Below are 22,973 nucleotides of genomic sequence, written 5' to 3' on the forward strand. Positions count from 1 at the left end.
GGTATTTGAAGCTGCTGGTGCCTCTGGAGTCCAGCCAACATCAAGGCTTAGATCCTCCAGAGGCTTAGATCCTCCAGAGGCTTAGATCCTCCAGAGGCTTGGATCCTCCAGAGGCTTAGATCCTCCAGAGGCTTAGATCCTCCAGAGGCTTAGATCCTCCAGAGGCTTGGATCCTCCAGAGGCTTGGATCCTCCAGAGGCTCGGATCCTCCAGAGGCTTAGATCCTCCAGAGGCTTAGATCCTCCAGAGGCTTGGATCCTCCAGAGGCTTGGATCCTCCAGAGGCTCGGATCCTCCAGAGGCTTGGATCCTCTAGAGCAGTAGTTCTTAACCTGTGGGGAATTCTCCACTGGTGGGGAATGGCAGAGTTGCCAAGTAGGGAATGACCGGTCGGACAGAAGAATCACTGCTTCAAAATTTAATTTTTTTTTTCCAAATGTTCAACCAAATTTCAAATCACAACCATTTACAGACTGTTTTAATAACATAAACAACTAATATATGAGCTATTGTAAGTCATGTTTGGGTAAAAGTGACAACACTGTTGGGTTAGAAATGTCAACAGCGGCTCCCCGCAAACTCACTCCTGTCGCGTCTCTTCTTGGTGTAACGGGTGGGTAACAGAGCCATTATTAAGTAATTACTCTTATGGTTATTTTATTTAGTGTGTGTGTGTGTGGTGTGATGATATTGTATGTTAAGGGTTAAGATTTGTGAATGCGTGGGAAAAGCCTTGTGTTGTGCGCTGGCATTTTGCTCGGCGAATCTGCGGTGTCGAAGATGAAGCAAGTTTCTCTGTCCAACGACACTGTCAAGTCCCGCATCTTCGACATGTCGTGCAACATCAAGTCGCAGCTCTTGGCAAAGGTCAAAGCGTCTCCTGTCTTTGCAATTCAGCTGGATGAGTCCGTGGATGGGGCAAATTTGTATCAACTAATTGTCTTCGTTCAATACGTCCACGGCCAAAGCATCGAAGAGGACTTGCTGTTGTGCCGCCCACTGGAAACAACAACCCAAGCCGCCGATGTCATGCAGCTTGTCGACGCCTTTTTCGAGGAGGAAGGATTGGACTGGGGCAGGCTCGTCCATGCCTGCACAGATGGGGCTCCTGCTATGTTGGGTGCGAGGTCTGGATTTGTAAAGCAGAAGAATCCCAAGGTGGTGACCCTGCACTGCATCATACATCGAGAAGCGCTCGCATCAAGGACAATGACACAACCGCTCAAAGAAGCACTTGAGACTGCAATCAGGCTTGTGAATTTTGTCAATGTGAGCACCCTCAACACTCGGCTATTTCGACGGTTGTGCCAGGATATGGAATCCGACTACGAAGGACTGCTGTTCCACACTGCCGTTCGCTGGTTGTCGAAAGGCGACATGTTAAATCGACTTGTGCATTTGCTCCCCGAAGTTACACCATTTTTGGAAGAAAGGAACAAAAGAGATCTGAAAGTTGCTGTTTCCGATGAGGCTTTCCAGTGCAGGCTGGCATTTCTTGCGGACACGTTCAGTCACCTGAATGAGCGGACTCCGATATAATCGGGCATCGAGACAAGTGAACGCCTTCGTCTCAAAACTTGAGTTGAGGCGAGGCAAGTTCGAGACTGGCCGGCTTTTCCAACGTTGGCGCGAATCAGCAAGACTGCTGGTGGCGTCAGCGATGTTCTCAAGAACGAAGTCATCATCCACCTCAACAGGCTGCTGGACGAGGTTCAGCACTATTTTCCGGACTTCAAATGCCTCATTAACCTGAGCGTCTAGTGTTTTTTTGTATGTTTTTTATGGGCCTAATAAATTGAGAAACAACATAACGAATCTTTTCATATGTATTTTATTTCCATGTGATAACTGTTTGTAAAAATATAATACATGCAAACAAAAATTAAGGGCCGTAAAATGGAACAAAAAAGCAAAGCGTATATTTATGTACTAAACACTTCATGGGTTAAAATCGACTTTGTCAAGGACCGATGCTGTGGTGGGAAATGGAGAGTTGGCTCACTAAAAAGTGGGGAATTGGAAAAAAAAGGTTAAGAACCCCTGATCAAGATGTACGAAAACGAACCTGTTGAGCCTGTCCTTGAGCATGTCGTTGACCAGGGCCTGGAAGACAGCAGGAGTGTTGGTGAGGCCGAAAGGCACCGGTGGGGGTGTTGAAAGCAGACTTCCACTCGTTCCCCTCACGGATCCTGACCAGGTGATAGGCGTTGCGCAGGTCAAGCTTAGTGAAAATGGCACCCTCTAGGAGCTCGAAAGCTGAGGAGATGAGCGGCAGGGGGGAGCGGTTCTTGATGGTGATGTAATTTAAGCCACGATAATCAATGCAAGGGCTGAGTGTCTTGTCTTTCTTCTCCACGAAGAAAAAAACGGCTCCAGCCGGAGACGATGAGGGGCGGATGATGCCTGCCGATAGGCCATCCTTGATATATGTCTCCATCGCCCCAATCGCAGGAACGGACAGGGAATACAGGCGTCCTCTGGGAGGTGTTGGGCCGGGCTGTAGGTTGATGGCGCAGTTATGGCCAATGAGAGGCCGGCAGAGACCTCTCATTGGTGTAGGAAGTGGGTCTGATGAGGAGGCGTGGCTGACTGGCAGAGTGGAAAGACACCAGCAGACAGGAGATGAGCAGACTGAGACAGATATTTGACATCTTGCAAAGAAATTCAAGCAGAAACTCTCCACAAACTCCACAAAGTTCAATGGCTGCAAGATGTGAAGCTCAAATGAGGCTCTCTATGTTCACATGTAACTTGACCTGTTTAAAAATTTAGATTCAACTAAAATATTAAAATTAAATTGGAAAAGGAAGGTAATTTTGTTTTGCCGGATGAGGAGTGCGAAGAAATATGTACATCTCAGTGGAGGACCACAAAGTCCCATGAAAGGAGAAAGAAAGTTTAATTTCAATGTGGCAGGTATATCACATGTCCACGTTCCGTGTGTCTTTGCGTTTTGCCGTGTATAGATTCACTTCCTATATGAGTCTTGTGTTTTGAAGCTTAAAATACAGTAACCACTGTCCACTGACTTCTTCTTCTACATTGTGTCAAATGCTTGCGCTTCCTACTAGATTGCCCCCGGTGGCCGTTAGCCAGTAAAAATGGATATATTAACCACACCGTTGTATGGGCCGCAGGGTTAAAAGCATGGGGGAAAAGTAGTGGCTTAAAGTCCGAAAAGTACAGTAGTCATGCGCTAGTCACACCCATGCTTGGTGGCCGGGCCTTTCCCCATGGGGCCTGAACGGGCACAGCCCAAACAAGCGACGTGGGGCTGTCCACCTGTGGGAGGATCTGTAAGGGGCCAGTGCAGAGAGATGACAGGGGTCCTCGACAACCAGATTTCCAGACACAGAAACTGATTGTGGGGACATGGAAAGTCACCTCGCTGGAGGGGAAAGGGCCTGAGCTTGTGCAGGAGTTTGAGCGGTACCGACTAGATATAGTCGCCCTCACCTCCACGCACAGTTCGGGCTCTGGACGCTCCACTTCTCTGGTGTTGCCCGCAGGGAGAGGCGGCGGGCTGGTGTGGGCTTGCTTACCGCCCCAAAGCTTAGCCACCACGTGTTGCCGTTTACCCCAGTGAACAAGAGCGTTGCGGGTTGGGGACAAGTCTCTCACTGTTGTGGCGGCCTACGTGCCGAACAGCAGTGCAGAGTACCCGACCTTCTTGGAGTTCCTGGGAGGGGTAGTGGACAGTGCACCGACCGGGGAGTCCATTGTTCTACTGGGGGCCTTCAACGCCCATGCGTGGTCATATTGACAATCTGAACATGGGGTCCCCGATCTGAACACGAGCGTGTTCAGTTATTGGACTTCTATGCTAGCTACAGATTGTCCATAACAAACACCATGTTCAAGCACAAGCGTGTCCATTAGTACATGTTTTTTATGGGCCTAATAAATTGAGAAACAACATAACGAATCTTTTCATATGTATTTTATTTCCATGTGATAACTGTTTGTAAAAATATAATACATGCAAACAAAAATTAAGGGCCGTAAAATGGAACAAAAAAGCAAAGCGTATATTTATGTACTAAACACTTCATGGGTTAAAATCGACTTTGTCAAGGACCGATGCTGTGGTGGGAAATGGAGAGTTGGCTCACTAAAAAGTGGGGAATTGGAAAAAAAAGGTTAAGAACCCCTGATCAAGATGTACGAAAACGAACCTGTTGAGCCTGTCCTTGAGCATGTCGTTGACCAGGGCCTGGAAGACAGCAGGAGTGTTGGTGAGGCCGAAAGGCACCGGTGGGGGTGTTGAAAGCAGACTTCCACTCGTTCCCCTCACGGATCCTGACCAGGTGATAGGCGTTGCGCAGGTCAAGCTTAGTGAAAATGGCACCCTCTAGGAGCTCGAAAGCTGAGGAGATGAGCGGCAGGGGGGAGCGGTTCTTGATGGTGATGTAATTTAAGCCACGATAATCAATGCAAGGGCTGAGTGTCTTGTCTTTCTTCTCCACGAAGAAAAAAACGGCTCCAGCCGGAGACGATGAGGGGCGGATGATGCCTGCCGATAGGCCATCCTTGATATATGTCTCCATCGCCCCAATCGCAGGAACGGACAGGGAATACAGGCGTCCTCTGGGAGGTGTTGGGCCGGGCTGTAGGTTGATGGCGCAGTTATGGCCAATGAGAGGCCGGCAGAGACCTCTCATTGGTGTAGGAAGTGGGTCTGATGAGGAGGCGTGGCTGACTGGCAGAGTGGAAAGACACCAGCAGACAGGAGATGAGCAGACTGAGACAGATATTTGACATCTTGCAAAGAAATTCAAGCAGAAACTCTCCACAAACTCCACAAAGTTCAATGGCTGCAAGATGTGAAGCTCAAATGAGGCTCTCTATGTTCACATGTAACTTGACCTGTTTAAAAATTTAGATTCAACTAAAATATTAAAATTAAATTGGAAAAGGAAGGTAATTTTGTTTTGCCGGATGAGGAGTGCGAAGAAATATGTACATCTCAGTGGAGGACCACAAAGTCCCATGAAAGGAGAAAGAAAGTTTAATTTCAATGTGGCAGGTATATCACATGTCCACGTTCCGTGTGTCTTTGCGTTTTGCCGTGTATAGATTCACTTCCTATATGAGTCTTGTGTTTTGAAGCTTAAAATACAGTAACCACTGTCCACTGACTTCTTCTTCTACATTGTGTCAAATGCTTGCGCTTCCTACTAGATTGCCCCCGGTGGCCGTTAGCCAGTAAAAATGGATATATTAACCACACCGTTGTATGGGCCGCAGGGTTAAAAGCATGGGGGAAAAGTAGTGGCTTAAAGTCCGAAAAGTACAGTAGTCATGCGCTAGTCACACCCATGCTTGGTGGCCGGGCCTTTCCCCATGGGGCCTGAACGGGCACAGCCCAAACAAGCGACGTGGGGCTGTCCACCTGTGGGAGGATCTGTAAGGGGCCAGTGCAGAGAGATGACAGGGGTCCTCGACAACCAGATTTCCAGACACAGAAACTGATTGTGGGGACATGGAAAGTCACCTCGCTGGAGGGGAAAGGGCCTGAGCTTGTGCAGGAGTTTGAGCGGTACCGACTAGATATAGTCGCCCTCACCTCCACGCACAGTTCGGGCTCTGGACGCTCCACTTCTCTGGTGTTGCCCGCAGGGAGAGGCGGCGGGCTGGTGTGGGCTTGCTTACCGCCCCAAAGCTTAGCCACCACGTGTTGCCGTTTACCCCAGTGAACAAGAGCGTTGCGGGTTGGGGACAAGTCTCTCACTGTTGTGGCGGCCTACGTGCCGAACAGCAGTGCAGAGTACCCGACCTTCTTGGAGTTCCTGGGAGGGGTAGTGGACAGTGCACCGACCGGGGAGTCCATTGTTCTACTGGGGGCCTTCAACGCCCATGCGTGGTCATATTGACAATCTGAACATGGGGTCCCCGATCTGAACACGAGCGTGTTCAGTTATTGGACTTCTATGCTAGCTACAGATTGTCCATAACAAACACCATGTTCAAGCACAAGCGTGTCCATTAGTACACGTGGCACTAGGACACCCTATGTCAACTTTGTTGTTGTGTAATCTGACCTCCGGCCACGTGTCTTGGGCACTCGGGCAAAGAGAGGGGCAGCGGCAGAGCTGTCAACTGATCACCACCTGGTGGTGAGTTGGATCCGCTGGCGCATCGTGAAGGTCTGTTTGGAACCAGCGGGGTTTTCAACTCACACTTCCGGGAGAGATTCTCCCAGATCCTGGGAGGAGCCAGGGAACATTTAGTTCGAGTGGACCATGTTCTCGACCTCCATTGTAAATATGGCTGCTCGGAGCTGTGGTTGCAAGGACACTGGAAGTTAGGGATGTCGTCAGGCTGAAGAAGGAGGCCAATCAGGATTCTCTGAATTGTAGGACTCCTGAGAGAGTAGACAAGTACTGAGGGCCAGGCGTACCGCAGCTTATGCCGTCGCAGAGGCAAAAACCCAGGGCTGGGAGGAGTTCAGGGAGGCCATGGAGGAAGACTATAAGTCGGCCCCTAAGAAATTTTGTGAAACCGTCCGGCGCCTACAGGGGGGAAGCAGTGCTTCACTAACACGCTTTATGGTGCGGGTGGGGACCTGCTGACCTCGACTGGGGATGTCGTTGGACGTGGGGGGAACACTGTGAGGACCTCTTTAATCCCACTGTCACATCTTCCGAAGAGGAAGTAGAGATCGGGGACTGCAAATTCCTCCTTAGTTGCAGGGCTCCGGGGGTGGATGAGATCCGCCCTGAGTACATAAAGTCTCTGGATGTTGTAGGACTGTCTTGGCTGACACATCCCTGGAACACTGCGTGGTGGTTGGGGACAGTGCCTCTGGACTGGCAGACCGGGGTGGTGGTCCCTCTGTTAAAGAAGGGAGACCGGAGAGTGCTTTCCAACTACAGAGGGATCACACTCCCCAGTAAGGTCTATTCCTCGTTGATTGTTACAACTCCATCACTTTCTAACAGCGGAACAGATCTCAAGCGTTTAATCCCTGGCATTGGTTTTACAGCTGACCATATTTCATGAACAGAGGTTTCTGCTCCAGCTCACCACAGTATTTCCTCCAACATGCTTTCTTTGCTCTCTTAATGACTCTCCTTGCAACAGCTCTTAGCCTCTTATATTCTACTGCATTATGCTCAATTGGCTGTCTCCTTAGTCTCTTTTATGCTTTATTCCTCTTCCTAATTGCCTCGCTACACTCCTTGTTCCACCATGGCACACACACCTTTTCTTTTGGGCCTTTCCTTTCTGGAATATATAACTGAACATTACACGCAATCATTTCACACAAACTGTTGTTCCTCTCATCTACTGCACCTTCATTCACCTTATCTAGGTCTTTGCAACAAGCTTCTGCAAATTCATCCCATTTAGCTCGACTAAACTCCGTCACATCCGGTGAGAAAAGAAAAGAAACAATCTCTGCAAAGAGGAAAAACACATTTGAAATTAGACCTAGATTTTCTTTGTTAAATACAAATCAGAGTAAAGCTGGTGCTGGAGGATGGTCTGAGTGACACTAGTTTGAGCATTTATTTTTTGACAAGATTTTTTAAAAGTCACCAAAATATATCTGTGTACCGTTAATATGTAGATTAGTTTTAGGATATTTGTTTATTTGTGGGTTTGGAGAACAAACTGACTTCTTTCCAGAATGATTGATTGAACTGGAAATAAGTGGGTGACACTTTCTTTTGAAGTACAACATATCTAGCAGCTTGAGAGCTCCTTTTATCACACGTGGACAACATCCATCCAACCATCCATTTTCTACCGCTTTATCCGGGCCCAGGTCGCGGGGACAGCAGTCTAACCAGGGACTCCCAGACTCCCTGACACTTCTTCCAACTCCTCCGGGGGAATCCCGAGGCGTAGTCTCTCCAGCATGTCCTGCCTCTTCCCGGTGGGACATGCCCGGAATACCTCCCCAGGGAGGCGCCCAGGAGGCTCCGGAACAGATGCCCGAGCCACCTCAGCTGGCTCCTCTCGATGTGGAGGAGGAGCGACTCTACTCCGAGCTCCCCCCCTATGGCCGAGCTCCACACCTTATCTCTAAGGGGGCGCCCAGCCACCCGGCGGAGGAAACTAATTTCGAGCGCTTGTATCCGCTTGTATCATCTTGTCCTTTCGGTCATTACCCAAAGCTCATGACCATAGGTGAGGTCAGAACGTAGAGTGACCGGTAAATCGAGAGCTTTGCCTTTGGACTCAGCTCCTTCTTCACCACAACAGTCGATGCAGCGACTGCATCACTGCAGCCGCTGCACCGATCCTCCTGTCGATCTCACGCTCCATCCTTCCCTCACTCGTGAACAAGACCCCGAGATACTTGAATTCCTCCACTTGGGGCAAGGACTCCCCACCCACCTGGAGAGGGCAAGCCACCTTTTTCTGGTCGAGAACCATGGCCTCGGATTTGGAGGTGCTGATTCTCATCCCAGCCGCTTCACACTCGGCTGCAAACCGTCCCAGTGCAGCGGCAGGTCCGGGTTTGATGGAGCCATCAGGACAACATTGTCTGCAAACAGCAGAGATGAGTTCCTGTGGTCCCCAAACCGGACACCCTCTGACCCCTGACTGCGCCTAGAAATTCTGTCCATAAAAACTATGAACAGAACCGGTGACAAAGGGCAGCCCTGGCGGAGTCCAACATGCACTGGGAACAGGTCTGACTTACTGCCGGCAATGCGAACACAGCTCCTGCTCCGGTCATACAGGGACCGGACAGCCCTGAGCAAAGGGCCCCGGACCCCGTACTCCCGGAGCAGGACACCCCGAGGGACACGGTCGAAAGCCTTCTCCAGATCCACAAAGCACATGTGGACTGGTTGGGCAAACTCCCATGAACCCTGGAGCACCCGATGGAGGGTATAGAGCTGGTCCAGTGTTCCACGACCGGGACGAAAACCACCCTGCTCCTCCTGAATCCGAGGTTCGACTATCGGTCGGATTCTCCTCTCCAGTACCTTGAAATAGACCTTACCTGGGAGGCTGAGGAGTGTGATCTCTGTAGTTGGAACACACCCTCCGGTCCCCCTTCTTGAACAGAGGGACCACCACCCCGGTCTGCCAGTCCAGAGGCACGGTCCCCGACCGCCACGCGATTTTGCAGAGACGTGTCAACCAAGACAGTCCTACAACATCCAGAGACTTTAGGTACTCTGGGCGGATCTCATCCACCCCCGGAGCCCTGCCACCGAGGAGTTTGCGAACAACCTTAGTGACTTCAGCTTGGGTGATGGGCGAGCCAGCCCCTGAGTCCCCGGTCTCTGCTTCCTCTTCGAAAGATGTGACTGAGGGATTAAGGAGGTCCTCAAAGTATTCCTTCCACCGTCCGACGACATCCCCAGTCGAGGTCAGCAGGTCTCCACCCGCAGCGTAAACGGTGTTGATGAGGCACTGCTTCCCCCTCCTGAGATGCCAGAATTTCTTTGGGGCCAACCGATAGTCCTCCTCCATGGCCTCCCCGAACTCCTCCCAGGCCCGGGTAAAACGACAGCAGAGAAGTTCTCCTGGAGGTGCAAGTTGAATACCCTACTGACAGAGGGCTCCGCAAGACGGTCCCAACTGACCCTCACAATGAAGTCCCCCAGTAGATCAACGGAGTCCCAGGTCGGTGCACTGTCCAGTTCCCCTCCCAAGGACTCTAAGAAGGCTGGGTACTCTGCACTGCTGTTTGGCCCATAGGCCGCCACAACAGTGAGAGACCTGTCCCCCACCCGAAGGCGAAGGGACGCGACCCTCTCGTCCACCGGGGTGAACTCCAACACGTGGCGGCTGAGCTGAGGGTCTATAAGCCCACACCAGCCCCACCCACACCAGCCTCACCCACACCAGCCCGCTGCCTCTCCCCGCGGGCAACAGCAGAGAAGTGGAGCGTCCAGCCCCTCTCGAGGGGATGGGTTCCAGAGCCCAGACTGTGCGTGGAGGTGAGGCCGACTATATCTAGTCAATATCGCTCAACCTCCCGCACAAGCTCAGGCTCTTTCCCCCCCAGCGAGGTGACATATCCCCAGAGTAAGTCTCTGTGTTTGGAGAGGCGAGACCCCTGCCGTCGACTGCCGCCCGGATCTTTCTGCACCGACCCCTTATGGATCCTCCTGCGGGTGGTAGGCCCACGGGAGGGCAGCCCCATGTCACTCTTTCGGGCTGTGCCTGGCCGGGCACCAGGCTCTCGCCATCGAGCACCCATCCCAGGCCTGGCTCCAGGATGGGGCCCCGGTGATGCCGATCCGGGCGACGTAAACAGCCTTGTTCTTGTTGTCATCACAAGAGGCCTCTGAACCGATCTTTGTCTGACCCGTCACGTAGTACCCGTTTGCCTTGGGAGACCCTACCAGGGGCATGAAGCCCCCAACAACATAGCTCCCAGGATCATTCAAACCCCTCCACCACGTTAAGGTGTCGGTTCAAGGGGAGGACAACATTGAATAAATAAAGTAGACTGAATAAATCAGCAGCTGTCCACAGCGGTGATGTTTTGTCAGGGGCCCAAGTATATATATGCCTCCCACTAAAGTCATACAGAAATGAACATGTGGAAGTGAATACATTGAAGCTCTTAGTTTATAAAGTATTCAAGGAATGTGCATCTCTTATTGCAGTTGTCACATCTTGTTGGGAATTTGGAGGAGCTTGTACGTGAACTTAATTTTAATATCAAAGAAGATGTGACTAACTTAACTCCTGATGACGTGGACGCTCAGTCAAACCTGAAAATCCATTTACATGTGTGAAAACAGAATCACAAAACCTTTTATTGCCTTTGTCAGTGAACAAAAATCACAGACTAGGAACTTGCATCGGTGAGTGAACGATTGACAAAGCCTCAAAGTTATTGAAGAAAGAAAATGTATTTTTGTCAAAATATTTGTATTAAAAATGTATTTTATATATATATATATATATATATATATATATATATATATATATATATATATATGCATATTACAACAAATTCAATTGCCAAACCCGATCCAAGCATTAATTGGAATAATTTTGGATTAGTTTGGGGTGAATGGGGTGTGACCTATAGGTAACATTATCAGCAAAATGTCATGTAACCATAGCAACAAACTGCAACAATGAGAATGAACACACATCATGAGCAGGTCATGAGGAAGTACATTAAATATGACAAACACATTTCAAACACAGTTCTTAAGACAAACTAAACTAAAGCATGATTTAGTGACAAGTTTAGATCACACAGTAAACGTTAAGTCACTTTAAATGTGAAATACAGTCATTAAGGACTTCATCCTGAGAAAGTTTCCATCCAGCAGAACAAGAGCATTTGTTACAGTGGACGATTCCACTTCTCCACAGGGGTCAGGTCCTTGGACCCATTTGGTGTCCTCTGTGTTCTTTATCAGAGGTGTTGACCCAAAGGGGGGGAGGGGGGTGTGGTGAAGACAGTGTTGTTGCTCCATGGGGAACATATCTGCATTCTCAAACTAGATCCTCAGATTGAGAATGACTCTTGGATGAGTCGAAACGTCCTGTTTGTCTAAAAAACAGTGTCCAGATGACGAGCTCATTTATCATAAAACATGAACATTAGCAGGAGTTTGATATGAAAACACATGAATCTGATAAAACTAAGGCTTTTCAACAGTGTGAACTCTCATGTGTTTTATTAAGCCGCTTGAGACTGAAAATGCCTTCTCACAAACCTCACAGCTGTAAGGTTTCTCTCCAGTGTGAATTCTGGTGTGTCTTTTGAGAGCACTTGCTTGAGAAAAACTGTTTCCACACTGGTCACACTCGAATGGTTTTTCTCGGGTGTGGGTTCTGTAGTGAAGCAAGAGCTTATTTGATGTTCTAAAAGCCTTTTCACACTGGTCACACTTAAAAGGTTTCTCTCCAGTGTGGATTCCCATGTGTGATATTAAGTGGCTTAAGTTACAAAATGCCTTCTCACAAACATCACAGCTGTAAGGTTTCTCTCCAGTGTGGATTCTGGTGTTTCTCTCCAGTGTGGATTCTGGTGTGGGTCTTGAGATTACTTGCTTGAGAAAACCAGTTTCCACACTGGTCACACTCATATGGCTTTTCTCCTGTATGGGTTCGGTAATGTTTTGAGAGCGCATCTGATGTTCTAAAAGCCTTTTCACACTGGTCACACTTAAAAGGTTTTTCTCCAGTGTGGATTCCCATGTGTGATATTAAGTGGCTTAAGTTACAAAATGCCTTCTCACAAACATCACAGCTGTAAGGTTTCTCTCCAGTGTGGATTCTGGAGTGGGTCTCGAGAGCACCTGCTGTAGAAAAACAGTTTCCACACTGGTCACACTCGTATGGTTTTTCTCCTGTGTGAGTTCTGTAGTGTGTCTTGAGTGCAGAAGAAGACCTCCATGTCTTTCCACACTGGTCACAGGTGAACCCCATTCTTCTGATGGACTTTTAGATCTGCCATGAACACAGAAAAAGAAGACATAAAGTAATAATAGAGTTAAATAAAGAACAGTTCCTTATCACTGTTGAGAGTGGTGTTGTTAAGGAAAAAATAAGAGTCATTTTCACAAGCTTCAGTGAGTTATGAAATGAACAGGACTTTACTGTTTCTATAAGAATGTGGACAGTGTAACAGGCTCTGGCTTTGGGTGAAGACCGACAGTATCAAACCAGTCTGACCCAGAGCTCTGTCATTTAAACATGTTTACATTCAACATTTTGGCAAAAAGATGTTGAACATCAATGACCAAACAGTGAAACAATTAAATATTGTTTGTGTGAATGTGTGAGAGTCATGTTTCAGTTTATTCTTAAAGATTATTCTGTGGGGCTGGATAAAGATATAACGAAAAGGACAATATCCCAAAAATCAATCTCAAAGTTCAAAGAAATGAAAGAGCCAATATTCAGGGACATGCCACGTGATCCTGCTGAGAACAGCTTTAGTCCAGGGGAAGTGACCGATCTGTCCACTTGACCATGAATTCTCTGAAGTCTGCTCTTGATGTTGCAGCTCCCTTAAAACAGAAGGTCATTAGGCCAAAGTGCGCCTCCTCGTGGTACAACCAAGAACTGCGTTCACATAAACAAAGAGTTAGAACATTAGAAGGATCATTTGGCCCCTCCCACACAGAAGAATCCCTAAAAGCAGGAAAAGCTGCTTCTGTCCTATCAGCAGGTTCTGTGTGAGGCCCAAACCAGAGACTATTCCTACTATTTTTTAACAATAAATCAAAAACAATCAGAGACAAATGAGATAAATGACTCCCACTATTCGCCCTGAACAAGCCCAAGCTGTAAAACTAGTGTCACATATAAATCCAGCTGTAAACTTAGAAATGTTCAGCTGTTGATCAAGAGAGAGAACTTCAGCCATTATGTCCTCTAAAAGCTCCACTTGTGTCCTAGACCCCATTCCAAGCTCCTCAAAGACATTCTCCCCCTAATTATAGACCCTATTCTTAATGTAATAAATATTTCACTAGAAAGTGCTTATGTTCCACGTCCTTCAAACATGACGTCATTAAACCTCTTCTGAAAAAGACTAACCTAGATCCAAAACTATTGGTAAACTACAGACCCATTTCAAATCTTCCTAAAATCCTTGAAAAAGTTGTAGTAAAACAGCTTTGTCGCCACCTACAGGACAATCACTTATGTGAAGTTTTCCCGTCAGGGTTCAGAGCCCACCACAGCACTGAAACTGCACTAGTTAAAGACACAAATGATTTGTTATTCGCTGCAGACGATGGACTGGTCTCAATCCTGGTTCTGACCTCAGCGTTTGACCATCGACCACAACATTCTACTGCAGAGGTTAGAATGTGATGTAGTTGTCAGAAGCTCCGCCCTCAGCTGCTTTACATCCTATTCATCTGAGAGGTACCAGTTTGTTCATGAAAACCAGAGCTCCTCACCTTGCTCTAAAGTGACTTACAGTGTGCCACAGGGATCAGTACTCGATCCAGTTCTGTTTACTCTTTATGTGTTACCGTTAGGTCACATGATCAGGTCACATGATCAGGTCACATGGCATTAACTTCCACTGCTATGCAGACGACACTCAGCTGTATTTATCAATGAAACCTGATCAGAGCGATCAAGTAGACAGACTTAGTGCTTGTGTGAAGGAGATAAAAAACCTGGATGACACTAAACTACCTGCTTCTTAACCCTGAAAAAACCGAGGTCATTGTGCTTGGCCCTAAGCATCTACGAGACTCTCTATCTGAGCAGATAGTCACACTGGACAATGTCAGTGTAGCCTCCAGTTCTACTGTAAGAAACCTCAGAGTCTTATTGACCAGGAGCTCTCATTTAAAGCTCATATAAATCAAGACTGTAAAACAGACTAATTCCATCTGCGTAATATAGATAAAATCTGAAGAATCCTAAAAGTGATGCGGAAAAACGTCTCCATACATCTGTAACGTCTAGATTCTCCTGTAACTCCTGCTCACAGCAGGTCCTAAAAGCTCCATAAAAAGCTTTCAACTGGTTCAAAATGCAGCAGCAAGATTACTAACAGGAACTAAAAGAAGAGAGCACATTACGCCGGTGCTGGAGTCTCTTCACTGGCTCCTGTCGAGTTTAGAATCACATTTAAACTCCTCCTCCTGACTTACAAAGCCATAAATGACATGGCCCCTCCCACCTCAAAGATGCTATAGAACCATCTCATCCAAACAGAGCTCTTCACTCTCAACATGCTGGCCTTCTGGTGGTCCCAAGAGTCTCTAAAAGTACTGGGGGTAGAGCCTTCTGGTGTTGCCAAGAGTCTCTAAAAGCACAGTAGGAGGTAGAGCCTTCTGGTGGTCCCAAGAGTCTCTAAAAGCACAGTAGGAGGTAGAGCCTTCTGGTGGTCCCAAGAGTCTCTAAAAGCACAGTAGGAGGTAGAGCTCCTGTGTGATGGAATCAGCTCCTGTCCATGTTAAAGAGGCCGACACAGTCTCTTCATTTAAGACCAGGCTTAAAACGTTCCTCTTTGAAATGGTTTATGGTCAGGCCAGTTAGGAACAGAAATATAAAGCTACAGTTTCAGCTACGCCGCCCTAGGAGCAACTATGGGGGAAGTATGACAGCTTGAGCACTATCCTCTGATGAACACTACTTATTCTATCAAACAATAATTCACATTTAATTTCACTTGCATCTGTTCATTGCCTTTTCTTCTTCTTCTCCTCTCACTCCCTTCTATCCCCGAGGACCTGTGGACCCAGATGATCTTCTCCTGGTGAAGCGGTCTCTACCCCATATGGACGATCCTTCATCCGTCTGGAAGAACCGGTTCTCCTCCTGTCTGGAAGAACCGGTTCTCCTCCTGTCTGGAAGAACCGGTTCTCCTCCTGTCTGGAAGAACCGGTTCTCCTCTTGTCTGGAAGAACCGGTTCTCCTCCTCCTGAAGAACCGGTTCTCCTCCTGTCTGGAAGAACCGGTTCTCCTCCCGAAGAACCGGTTTTCCTCCTGTCTGGAAGAACCGGTTCTCCTCCTGTCTGGAAGAACCGGTTCTCCTCCCGAAGAACCGGTTTTCCTCCTGTCTGGAAGAACCGGTTCTCCTCCTGTCTGGAAGAACCGGTTCTCCTCCTGAAGAACCGGTTCTCCTCCTGAAGAACCGGTTCTCCTCCTGAAGAACCGGTTCTCCTCCTGAAGAACCGGTTCTCCTCCTGAGTGGCTCCAGCTCCACTGTCTCTCTCGCGTCCGTCTGAGAGAGTCAGATCTCTCCTTCACTGTGGAACACCTCAGGCAATTTCTCTCTTGAGTCCAAATCCGAAGAGTACCCTGACCCTGACCTTGACCCTGACCCAGAAGTGTATCGAGGGCCGCCATATTGGATTCTGTAACCTCCGTCCCGATTCCCTATATGAACTAGCACCGACCGAATACAAAGCTTCACGCTGACGTCCTCATCCGGGTCACTTGACCTAGTAACGGGGGCCGTCATTTTGAGAGGGAGCCAGCTGAGGTGGCTCGGCATCTGTTCCGGAGCCTCCTGGCCGTCTCCCTGGGGAGGTGTTTCGGGCATGTCCCACCGGGAAGAGGCCCTGGGGAAGACCCAGGACATGCTGGAGGGACTGTCCCTCGGCTGGCCTGGGAACGTCTTGGGATCCCCCCAGTGGAGCTGGAGGAAGTGTCTGGAGAGAGGAAGTCTGGGAGTCCCTGCTTAGACTGCTGCCCCCGCGACCCGGCCCGGATAAAGTGGAAGAAGATGGATGGAAATCAGAAAGTGAATGAGAATCTGACTCTGATTCAGATGATGAATGAAGACATGGTCAAGAGCAGATATTATTGTGATTTATGGTACATTTGAAGCATTTTGAGCATATGTATATACATTATACTTTATATTTCTAATGTATTTACTGTGTCTGTGGAATTATCTACCAAACTGTGGAATCAATGTTTCACTATTAGTTTGGAAGTTCAATGTGTCATTAATGATATCACCACTAGGGGCCAGTCTGATACTACATCATAATTTACATATTAAGTTGAGCAAAATAATAAGTCTGTTTGCCGTAACACGCTCTCTCTTCTTTCTCACACTTATTGTGCTTTATCTCCTATATTTTGTAAATATAGTTAGTATATTTTTTCTATTTTTCTGTACGACAGGGACACGCGCTGGAATAGTTTTTTTAATTCAACTGTTTTTGACTTCTTTCGGCTGGATTTGAGCGTTTTTCGTTGCGTTCGTTGTGTTGTTGTGACGTGAGCTAGCTCCGAGCGAGCCCACCAGCCCCCCCCCCGCGCCCTCCGGCCGCGCTAAAGTACGGCGTGTCGTCGGTACACGTTTATATACACGTTTATATGAAAGAGGAACTTCACGAACGATCAGGACACGCACTGGAATCGCTTTAAATTAACTTGTTTTGACTTTATTCGGCTGGATTGAGTGTTTTCGTCGTGCCGTTGCGATGTGTCTTGGCTCTGAGTCCCCCGGCTCCGGCCCCGCCCCCCGGCTCCGGCCCCGCCCCCCGGCCGGCGCCGTACCGCGTTTCCACAAAGGAGGAACTCATGAAACTGCGGAGAACAGTCGTCTTACCCGGAGATCGTCACGTTATCCCGTCGCAATACTGACCTAACCTAATACTGATGTGCAATTCTGTCATATGTGCAATTGCTGTTGGAATTCATGTGCAATTCATGTGCAATTACTGTGAAATTCATGTGCAGTTCATGTGCTGTCGTGACACATATTCATGTGCAATTACTGTCGGGATCACATGCAATGGTATTTATGTATTTATTTGTCTATGGGAGTTTTTATTTATTTATAGGAGATCTTCTACTGAAAGTGTTTTTCAGACTTCCTATAAGTGATCTGTTCTTCTGTATCTACCTCTGTATCTACCTGCGTTGCACCAATGAAATTTCCCCATGTGGGACAATAAAGGAATATCTTATCTTATCTTATCTTAAACACGCCCAGCAGCATCATCACAACAAACATGGCGGCGCCCATGTCCCCCGCATGTTCCCCCCGCTCGCCTTCACTATCAAAATAAAGGATGACGGCGTAAAAAAGGTCGATTGAAATATCTTAAAATTGGGAGATTAAGTCTCCCGATCGTTGATCGAGACGTTTTCCGTCATTGACTCTTGAAGCCTGACCCCTGGACTGTTGAAGCCTGACCCCTGGACTGTTGAAGCCTGACCCCTGGACTGTTGAAGCCTGACCCCTGGACTGTTGAAGCCTGACCCCTGGACTGTTGAAGCCTGACCCCTGGACTGTTGAAGCCTGACCCCTGGACTGTTGAAGCCTGACCCCTGGACTGTTGAAGCCTGACCCCTGGACTGTTGAAGCCTGACCCCTGGACTGTTGAAGCCTGACCCCTGGCGGTCACTGCGAGTCAGAAAATGGCAACATTTTGATCTTTTTTTTTGCCTTCAAAGTAAAAAAAATAAGAATTTACCGACCGACCCACTTGAAAAATGTTGGGTTGGGTTACCGCAAACATGAAATTGATTTGGGACAGCCTTATTATGATCATTATATTATGAAGCATCTCTCTATCCCTTCACTGCTATTTTAAGATGTAAATAAAGTGGTTCCGCTGCATTATAAATCACTCTTTGTGTGTTTCGTATCCCATCGGTATGTTGCTAATTAACAGCTTATTACTAATTAAGGAGCAACTGTTTTTATGGGAACTTTGCATTTGCTGATAGTCCGGACCACTACAGATCGAGCGAATTGATCTTGCCCCCTGAAAGTCACCAGGAACTCAAAAACTAAGACATGTGCAGATTGTGCCCCATGGCCTGGTAGTCAAGGTACCCGGATGTTGTGACGTCAGGGTGAAGCTATGTATTGTTGGTGGGACAACGGCTGAAACACGTATATCTTTCATAAGCTGCAATAAATGTGTCAAATAATAATAGTAGAAACACACTCTCAGTAATTCACTTCACATCCAGCCGAGCCGATAAAAAGAGTCTGACTTTAATTTGCCTTGTTGTTTTAGCTTTGTAGCGTTAGCCGACTAGCTAACGTCACAAACAAGTTAAAACGTTGTCCTAAACGCTGGATATAAGTGAATGAAACACATTCCTGTACAAATATAATGTCATTCTCCACTGACCTTCGGCTGTGTTGAGCTGGAGCTGTTGTAGGTCTTGGGTTTAATCAGACGAAGCGATGAGGCCGAGAGAGTCCAGCAGCAGACGCCATGTGGAGGAGGTTTTCCTTCTTCTTCTTCTTCTTCGTGTGTATTTCCGGCAGACGGCGCCTCACACAGCGCACTGCTGCCTCTCACTGGTGATAGTCCGTTATGACACTCTGTACACCTGCTGAGGTAGAGAGGGGCCGAGCAAAGTCTTCACTGACACGGATTTAAACCCCAAATCAAAAAGGTGTGAAAAAAGTGATCTCCTCTGGACCTGATACACTCCATTAAAACATGGGGGACAGTTTCTTCTTTTCCACAGGTTTCACATTGGCCATTATGATGTTTTCCAGTCAAGAAAAGGTCCCATGCTAAGCCACAATGCCCCAGTCACAGTCTTGTTATCAGGACTTGCTCTCTCCTGTTGTTTCCCCGGTGATGTCTCACCCACTAATGCTCCTCTGAATATTGTGAAAGTGTCTTCCTCTCAGCGTCCCACTTCATTTGCCGCTGTCAATGTCTGTATCTACTGCTTCCCGCTTTAATGCAGCCTTCACAACCTGGTCTGCAGTTTCATTGCACATAATTCCCACATGGGCTGGGACCGACAGAAAGCCCACATCACTCTCTCCCCTTTCCACCCTGTGTAACACATGTAGGGCCTCAAACACTACATCTGGCCTCGCCCGGGATACTCCTGACTCCAGAGACAGCAACACAGCAGCTGAGTCAGAGCAGACGACAGCTCGTTCTGGCTTCACTTCTTCCATCCACTTTAGGGCCCACACAATTGCTCAAATCTCAGCCGTAAACACAACAATTCCATCTGAGAGTCGCCTGCTTTTATTCTGTCACAGTCTAGAGAGAATACTGACTCCATGGGGCTCCTCCCCTTCCTAAAGCCATTCTGATCGGGGACAAAGCAGTTCTCCTTCTACAACTTATAGACGAGTCTTTCTGTCCCCGTCCTCTCCATGACTGTGGACGAGCTGAAAAGCTCTAAAAGATCTGCCTTCTGCCTATCGTTGACTGCTACAACTCCATCATTTTCTAACACAGGAACAGATCTTGTCCAAGTTTAGTCTATAACAGACTGCGAGAGGCGAGGATCGTTCTCACGGTCTTTATTTGATGCAAACAGGGAAAACAGTAGCATTTTGTTTGTCTTGCAGCTGAGCTCCTCAGTTTAATTGTGTTTTATAAAGCTGTTGCTTGGGTCTGATAAAATGGCATGACGTCAGCTTTAAGATAGTTTGTACCAGTTCACAGACAATCAGAAATTACACAGAAAGTGCATCGTGACCCACATGATAAATAGGACACAGAAATATAATATAAATGCATGACAATAATTTGGTCAATATTCACAATTCCCCCTTTTAATCACATCCATTTGGCGTTGACCTCTTTGTGTTTGCCCTATGGGGCCATAAGAACCCAATGTCCAGTTCCAAAGCAGTTTAAGCACTGATCAGGAGTCACGCTGAACCTGTTTTGTCCTCTTCCTGCTCCTGCCCCACGTCCTCTTCCACGAGAGAATGTGTTACGTTCACGTCCTTGATTGTAGATGATACTGAAGCAGGTGTGTTGTTCTTTGGTCCTGTGGCGGATGGGACTGTCTGTGATTGTGTCATAGTGAGTTGTACCTGTCCCATGACCATTTTAATCACCATAGCGACCTGTTGGGTAAAATCTGACACTGGATTCTCTTGTGTTGCCACAGTCATTACCTTGGCAGACTTATTTTCATTTCTATCATTCACATCTTCTTGGAGATTTAAAGTTGTAGTTTGAGCCCTTCCACTTCCTCAGTCCGTCCTTTCTTTTCCTTCAGGTGCACAGCAACATTATGTTGGCAGTAGACATCAAACTCTTCTTCTGTTTTGTGCATCGTGACCCATATGATACATATGACACAGTAATATATTTATAAATGCATGACAATAATTTGGTCAATATTCACACTCCCACTAAAGTCATACAGAAATGAACATGTGGAAGTGAATACATTAAAGCTCTTAGTTTATAAAGTATTCAAGGAATGTGCATCTCTTATTGCAGTTGTCACATCTTGTTGGGAATTTGGAGGAGCTTGTACATGAACTTCATTTTAATATCAAAGAAGATGTGACTAACTTAACTCCTGATGACGTGGACGCTCAGTCAAACCTGAAAATCCATTTACATGTGTGAAAACAGAATCACAAAACCTTTTATTGCCTTTGTCAGTGAACAAAAATCACAGACTAGGAACTTGCATCGGTGAGTGAACGATTGACAAAGCCTCAAAGTTATTGAAGAAAATGTATTTTTGTCCAAATATTTATTAAAAATGTGCAATGCATATTCAGAAAAATTCAATTACAAAACTCGATCCTAATCATTAATTGGAACTATTTTGGATTAGTTTGGGGTGAATGGGGTGTGGCCTAGAGTGGACGTACTCTCAGTCAAACATATTCCTAATTTGGACAAATATAAGTTAAAGCATCAAAATGACATGTAACCATAACAACAAACTGCAACAATGAGAATGAACACACATCATGAGCAGGTCATGAGGAAGTACATTAAATATGACAAACACATTTCAAACACAGTTCTTAAGACAAACTAAACTAAAGCATGATTTAGTGACAAGTTTAGATCACACAGTAAACGTTAAGTCACTTTAAATGTGAAATACAGTCATTAAGGACTTCATCCTGAGAAAGTTTCCATCCAGCAGAACAAGAGCATTTGTTACAGTGGACGATTCCACTTCTCCACAGGGGTCAGGTCCTTGGATTGGTGTCCTCTGTGTTCTTTATCAGAGGTGTTGACCCAAAGGGGGGGAGGGGGGTGTGGTGAAGACAGTGTTGTTGCTCCATGGGGGATGGGGAACATTCTTCCACCCATCCAACATTTTGCTTTGCTTTCTGCAACAGTGTCTTGAATGATGAAAAGGTCATGTCTTTTAAAAGTCTCTTTGGACACATGTCCTACAGAGGACATTTTGTTCAGAAAGAGAATCACTCTTTGAACAGAAATGGAAGTTTAAGGTTCAACATACCTGTCGTATACAATAGTGTCTTTAAGCCACGGGGCGGGAGAAGCTAATCAGGTACTCAGTGATGAGGGAGCTAAAGTCAGCTAACAAAAGGGTTTGATAGCCCTTTACAGTTAGGATACAAAGGAGAGTAATCTCAAGTGAAACTGTAAACACCCTTCATCAGTAGGTTCCGCCTGGTGGGCGGGGCCTACTCAGAGTAGAATAAATATCAGCATTCTCAAACTAGATCCTCAGATTGAGAATGACTCTTGGATGAGTCGAAACGTCCTGTTTTTCTAAAAAAAACAGTGTCCAGATGACGAGCTCATTTATCATAAAACATGAACATTAGCAGAAGTTTGATATGAAAACACATGAATCTGATAAAACTAAGGCTTTTCAACAGTGTGAACTCTCATGTGTTTTATTAAGCTGCTTGAGACTGAAAACACCTTCTCACAAACATTACAGCTGTAAGGTTTCTCTCCAGTGTGAATTCTGGTGTGGATCTTGAGAGTACTTGCTTGAGAAAAACTGTTTCCACACTGGTCACATTCATATGGTTTTTCTCCTGTGTGGGTTCTGTAATATTTGGAGAGTTCAGGGGATGTTCTATAAGCCTTTTCACACTGGTCACACTTAAAAGGTTTCTCTCCAGTGTAGATTCTCATGTGTGATATTAAGCTGCCTGAGTCTGAAAATGGCTTCACACAAAAGTCACAGCTGTAAGGTTTCTCTCCAGTGTGGACTCTGTTGTGTTTCTTGAGAGCCTCTGCTGTAGAAAAACTGTTTCCACACTGGTCACAATTGTATGGCTTTTCTCCTGTGTGAGTTCTGTAGTGCGTCTTGAGTGCAGAAACAGACCTCCATGTCTTTCCACACTGGTCACAGGTGAACCCCATTCTTCTGATGGACTTTTAGATCTGCCATGAACACAGAAAGAAGATGTAAAGTAATAATAGTGTTAAATAAAGAACTTGTCAGTTCCTTATCACTGTTGAGAGTGGTGTTGTTACGGAAAAAATAAGAGTCATTTTCACAAGCTTCAGTGAGTTATGAAATGAACAGGACTTTACTGTTTCTATAAGAATGTGGACAGTGTAACAGGCTCTGGCTTTGGGTGAAGACCAACAGTATCAAACCAGTCTGACCCAGAGCTCTGTCATTTAAACATCAATGAACAAACAGTGAAACAATTAAATGTGTTTGTGTGAATGTGTGTAAAGTGGGAGAGTCATGTTTGATCCTTTGTATTTTACAATCCGAGTACTTTTTTAGCCTGTAGGATTTGACAGGACATCGCATGTTTTAGTCATGGCAGTAATTGGTCAGCAGGGGTCGCAATGCTCCTACACAACATTCCTGGGAAAGTAATTGGCTCTAAAAATGGTAGTTTGGGTC

General features: G+C 46.7%; 2 protein-coding genes across 2 annotated transcripts; one reads left to right on the forward strand and one right to left on the reverse strand.

The window, feature by feature from the left end:
* The first annotated feature begins 779 nt into the window (after positions 1–779).
* Positions 780–1,760, forward strand: LOC140368324 (zinc finger BED domain-containing protein 5-like). Its single transcript, XM_072455303.1, has 2 exons — positions 780–1,483; positions 1,637–1,760. Exons 1-2 carry the CDS (start codon positions 780–782, stop codon positions 1,758–1,760), a joined length of 828 nt encoding a protein of 275 aa, XP_072311404.1.
* A 9,165-nt stretch (positions 1,761–10,925) lies between these two features.
* Positions 10,926–22,676, reverse strand: LOC140367917 (uncharacterized). Its single transcript, XM_072454700.1, has 3 exons — positions 21,992–22,676; positions 12,138–12,305; positions 10,926–11,944 (listed from the first exon to the last, which is right to left on the reverse strand). The coding sequence occupies exons 1-3, from the start codon at positions 22,472–22,474 to the stop codon at positions 11,579–11,581; spliced, it is 1,017 nt and encodes a 338-aa protein (XP_072310801.1). The 5' UTR covers positions 22,475–22,676; the 3' UTR covers positions 10,926–11,578.
* Positions 22,677–22,973: the final 297 nt, after the last annotated feature.

Source organism: Eucyclogobius newberryi, unplaced genomic scaffold, assembly GCF_026437365.1.
Source record: "Eucyclogobius newberryi isolate DKJ021-1_F unplaced genomic scaffold, fEucNew1.0.hap1 SCAF_2, whole genome shotgun sequence".
Taxonomy (NCBI): domain Eukaryota; kingdom Metazoa; phylum Chordata; class Actinopteri; order Gobiiformes; family Gobiidae; genus Eucyclogobius; species Eucyclogobius newberryi.

Excerpts from the sequence above, each read along its gene's own strand:
- LOC140368324 (XM_072455303.1), top strand. The coding sequence starts at position 780 with ATGAAGCAAGTTTCTCTGTCCAACGACACTGTCAAGTCCCGCATCTTC. Across the intron at positions 1,484-1,636 it reads GATGAGGCTTTCCAGTGCAG|CAAGACTGCTGGTGGCGTCA; the intron begins GCTGGCATTTCT and ends GGCGCGAATCAG.
- LOC140367917 (XM_072454700.1), bottom strand. The coding sequence starts at position 22,474 with ATGGGGTTCACCTGTGACCAGTGTGGAAAGACATGGAGGTCTGTTTCT. Across the intron at positions 12,306-21,991 it reads CAAGCAGCTTAATAAAACAC|TACAGAACTCACACAGGAGA; the intron begins ATGAGAGTTCAC and ends CTCAAGACACAC. Across the intron at positions 11,945-12,137 it reads TAAGCCACTTAATATCACAC|ACCAGAATCCACACTGGAGA; the intron begins ATGGGAATCCAC and ends CTGGAGAGAAAC.